The following is a 5,153-nucleotide window of genomic DNA, read 5'->3' on the forward strand; positions in this document are numbered from 1 at the left end:
GCCGGACATATTCTCGAGCAGCGGATCGACAAGGTGGCAGGAAGAGCAGAGAAAGCGATGTGGTAACGGCGAGTGGAAAACGAGTAGAGAGTAGAGAACGAGGATTAACGATTTAAATACATATGGAACTTTAAGGAAGGACTCAACCACTTGACTACAGACCAAAAATAACGAATTTGACCGAAACGAAATAAGCTAATAACATGCACATCAATTCCACCAAGAATTTACGGATCACATAAAATTAATAAAGAAAGTACGCCAATCAAACCAATGTGCTCATCAATTGTTTCTTCATCCTACTTACTATGAAAATACATAGTAAACATATTAATAAATATAACAGCAGACTCAACATACAACGTAAAGAACGCCTTAGAATTTAAGACATGGATTAATTACACATACATACGTTTGCGTCGATGTAGTCTGTTTTTCCTAGTATTCCAATAAAATTGTCACTTGACAAGTTGGGACAAAAATGGATAAAAATAAAAGAGCACACTAGCATTCCAAAATTAACATTCATGGAAATAGTACGTTTTTGCATTCGAGAGAACAGATATTTTAAATACAAGGACAAGATTTAAAAACAAGTTTTTCCTAGTATTCCAATAAAACACTTGAAACGTTTAGGGACAAATGGATAAAAATAAAAGAACTCACTAGCATATCAAAATTAACCTTTATGAAAATAGTAAGTTGTTGCATTCAATAGAACAGATATTTTATATACCAGGACAACATATACACACAACTAAAAGGAATGCCTATGGGATCACCAGTGTTGCCGCCGAAATCCACTGACTGCCCAGCAGACCCGACGCAGCCACCAATGGGTTAACCCATATCACTCATTCTCTTTCATTTTCATACTTATACTTAAGCGCCAGCCTACGTGCTGGGAAATTAACCGTTGCATCTTGCGCTTTAAGCTTACATGTTAGGTTCTATGCTTGTTACTAAGCGGCGGACAGAACAGTTTGGTTACAACCGCGAGTAAGGGCGATTAATTTATAGCGGCTCAACTACCGACTCGATCGCTCATCATACACACACCCACTTAGCCTACCATTAGCATAAGAAAACACGTGGAAGAAATAAATGAAGTATCACGTGAAAAGTGAAGTGTTTCTTGTGGGCGCGCTAAAACATCGAACCTTAGCGCCAAACTCAACAATTCTATAACTTATGCCAGGAATTAATTCTATAAACTATAGGCCATGAATTAATTCCATAAGTTAATTCTACAGATTAATTCTATATATTAATCTAACAGTGGTAAACCACTAAAGGAACCGAAAAAGTTAATTATTTAACTCAACTCGACGGGTCAACCCACGGTTCTACAAGTAAATCATATAGAGGTTAACCTCGATGATTGCATAACCAATCACTAAATTGTGATACATACATAACCTCAACGGTCAACCGTTTACGACCTACATAGGTCACGTAACTAATCAACGTCGCTTAAAAGTATAAACTCATTGGTAAACCATGGCAACAAAAAGACTTATCAAGTGGAATATATCATTGCAAGAAATGCATGCAGGAAGACAGTGACCGCATGGTGCAATGCAATCGATGCTGTTCCTGGTATCATTTCGACTGCGCTGGAGTAATAGACGAGAAATCTGAGAACAGCTGGAACTGCGACTGCGTCAACGTGTCAACGGAAGTCATCACAACCATATTGAGCAACGCATTGCAGAACCTCGGAAATACCACACGAGCAGGCGAACCTCAGGCTACTTCGTCACCAGCAAAACCAACGGGGCCGCTACAAGAACCGGATCGGGACTTTGGACTATGCCCTCCAAAAAATATTCCAGGACACAGCTAGGACAGCTGTTCCTATTTTTACTTCTGCCAAACAAAAAGCGATGGTCACACACTCAGCTGTGCGTGACACGTGGCATTACGATCACGAGGCACCGCAGCTGCCGTTACTAACCTCAAACAACACGCCTGCTACGACACGCGAACAACCGCACCTAAGTGCTACGCCGATGGCACCCTGGAATTTTACGAATACTCAAAACAGGGCTGCATCGTACCATCCAGAAAATAAAGTGCGAATGGACGTAGACCTAAACACAGCAATGCCAAGCGCGGCACAACTTGCAGCCCGTCAAGCGATACCGAAAGAGCTTCCAACATTTGATGGCAATCCTCAGAACGGGCCTCTATTCTACAGTAGTTTTCAGACAAGTACGGAAATCGCTGGGTATACAAATGCAGAAAATCTTATGCGGCTGCAAGCTAGCCTAAAGGGAAAAGCACGTGAGTTAGTTCAATCCAAACTCCTTTTACCCGCAATGGTCCCTGAAATCATACAAACATTACGTATGTGTTTCGGTCGGCCAGAGCATATTTTGCACAACTTACTGGAAAAAACGCGGCAACTACCCGCAATAAAAGATAAGCTTGAACCACTTATCGAATACGCACTGTGTGTACGAAACATCTACTCAACGATGGAAGCATGTGGACTCACAGGTTACATGCAGAACCCAATGCTCGTACAAGAGCTACTAGAGAAACTCCCCACACAACTGAAGCTGCAGTGGGCAATGTTTCCCAAAGACACTAAGATACCATCAATGGAATCTTTTAGCGAATGGATCTACGAAATAGCTGAAGCAGCAAGCCAGGTAACATCGCCGCTTTACCATAAGAAGAGCGGAAGACTAAATCATCACACAGAGGCACCTAAAGGGCAGGTCAAGGAAATTACGTGCGTCGTATGTAACGAACCCGGGCACAAAATACACAGCTGCCCATCGTTCAAAGCCACGCCACATCACCAAAAGATGTCTTTTCTGAAAAATCACAAGCTCTGCGAACAATGCCTAAACCGTCATCACAAAAAGTGCCAACGTGAGAAGGTTTGCGGCATACGAGGCTGCCGAAGCAAACATCACCCATTGATCCACGAGATGCAGCCAATACCAGAGGCTGCGAAATCCAGCAGCCCAAACAGGCCAGCTATGGTCACCAACGTGCATACGCCGGAGGGCAAGCACACTCAGCGATCCAGAGAGTCTGGCTCAACATATTTCCGTGTCATTCCAATACAAATCATCAATAAAACGAAAGTCACTAACACTTTTGCATTTCTAGATGAGGGATCGGCACTAACGCTCATCGACAACAAGGTCTTTAAGCAGCTCGGCTTAAAAGGCGTTCCAGATCCACTGTGCTTAAAAAGAACCAACGATACAACACGCGAAGAAAATGCATCGGAAAGTGTCACGCTTACGGTTGCCAATCCACATAATGACAATCAATTCTACTTGGAAGAGGTTCACAGTGTAGATACCCTGGATCTACCTGTACAGTCTATCGACATAAGGGCTCTCGCCAAAGAATTCCCCCACCTAGCGGGACTACCGATAGCATCATACACCAACGCACGCCCAAGCATCCTAATCGGCACAAATAACTGGAAACTCGCCGTACCCCTTAAAATCAAAGAGGGGGCATGGCACCAACCAATAGCGTCAAAGACGCGACTGGGATGGGCACTACAAAGCTCCACGCGATCAAGGGCCACTAGAGCTAATGTGAGCGTTCACATGTGTGGATGCAGGGACGCAGACGCTAAGCTACATGAGATCATCAAACAAGCGTTCTCATTAGACGCTACCACAGCAAAACCGCTATCATCACCAGAAGAAACTCAAGCTTTAACCAGACTTGAATCTACTACCTCCCTTAAGAATGGCAGGTACGAGGTCGGCCTAATGTGGAAAGACCCTGAAGTTTTATTACCTGATAGCTATGCAAACGCACTAAAACGGCTTAAATGCCCACAAAAGCAATTTTCCCGACAACCACAGTTAAAGGAGCAAATCACCAAGCAAATCGAGAACCTCGTCGAAAAGGGCTATGCTCGCATGCTGACGCCGGAGGAAATAGCTGCACCAAACAGACGGACATGGTATCTACCAACCTTCATAACTAAAAATCCAAATAAACCAGAGAAGGTCCGGCTTCTATGGGACGCAGCCGCCCAATCTGGCGGCAAGGCCCTGAATGACTACATCTGGAGTGGCCCAGATCTCCTCAACTCCCTGTTTGACCTCTTGCTCTTATTCCGAGTGGGACGAGTGGCGATCTGTGGCGATATTGCCGAGATGTTCCACCAGATCCGAGTGAAACAAGCAGACACCCATGCGCAAAGGTTTCTGTGGTTCGACAGCAAATCCGAGAGGCAAGAGCCTAACGTCTATGTTATGGAAGCGCTTACTTTCGGAATCAATTGCGCACCCTGCATTGCACACTTTATTCGCGACAAAAATGCAGATCGATTCTGCCAACAGTACCCTCAAGCAGCACAAGCCGTGAAGGACTACCACTACGTGGATGATTTTATATATTGTGGCGACGACTACGTGGAAGTCGGAAACATCGCAACTCAAGTCAGAGATATCCATGCAGCAGGTGGTTTCCACATACGCAATTGGTCTTCGAACTCAAAGGAGGTCCTTCGAATAGTAAAGAGCGATTCGCTGCTCCCCGAAGCTGTCGAAATTACCGCCACGGAAAAGGTACTCGGCTTATACTGGGTGCCGAACTCCGACGTATTCACATTCATCTGCAAGTTCGCCAGGTTGAAGCGCAACGTTTTGGACAGCGACAAAACACCAACCAAACACGAGCTCTTGCAAGTACTTATGTCAATGTACGACCCACTCGGCTTCATCTCATGCTTTACAATAGAGCTCAAAATCCTACTGCAAGAAGTCTGAAGAAGCGGCATTGGCTGGGACACTGGTTTGCCCGACGCATTGTTACCCAAATGGATACGATGGAAACGGATCCTTACAACAATCGCCGGATTGACCATCCCGAGATGTTACTTCGACAGCAGCGATCAAGTCCATGATGTCCAGTTACACACGTTCGTTGACGCCAGCGAATTGGCATACGCAGCAGTCTGCTACCTTCGGATACGCCAGGGGAAAAGAACCTACCTTAGCTTCGTGGCCTCCAAGGCGAAAGTGGCACCGTTGAGTCCACTATCTATACCAAGGATGGAACTGCAGGCCGCAGTGATCGGAGCAAAGCTGAGTAACCGAATTCAACGCAATCCAAGTTTGTCAATTAATTCGAGTTGTTATTGGTCCGACTCAAAGACTGTTCTC

At 44.9% G+C, this 5,153-nt stretch overlaps 1 protein-coding gene across 1 annotated transcript; it reads left to right on the forward strand.

The window, feature by feature from the left end:
- The first annotated feature begins 2,480 nt into the window (after positions 1-2,480).
- LOC137572494 (uncharacterized) lies at positions 2,481-4,894 on the forward strand. The gene is made up of 2 exons (XM_068284247.1): positions 2,481-4,690; positions 4,750-4,894. The coding sequence occupies exons 1-2, from the start codon at positions 2,481-2,483 to the stop codon at positions 4,892-4,894; spliced, it is 2,355 nt and encodes a 784-aa protein (XP_068140348.1).
- Positions 4,895-5,153: the final 259 nt, after the last annotated feature.

Source organism: Drosophila tropicalis, unplaced genomic scaffold, assembly GCF_018151085.1.
Source record: "Drosophila tropicalis isolate 14030-0801.00 unplaced genomic scaffold, ASM1815108v1 contig_332, whole genome shotgun sequence".
Taxonomy (NCBI): domain Eukaryota; kingdom Metazoa; phylum Arthropoda; class Insecta; order Diptera; family Drosophilidae; genus Drosophila; species Drosophila tropicalis.

Coding starts and splice junctions, on each gene's coding strand:
- LOC137572494 (XM_068284247.1), top strand. CDS start 2,481: ATGGAAGCATGTGGACTCACAGGTTACATGCAGAACCCAATGCTCGTA. Junction 4,691..4,749: donor TTGCAAGTACTTATGTCAAT/GTACGACCCACT, acceptor TCCTACTGCAAG/AAGTCTGAAGAAGCGGCATT.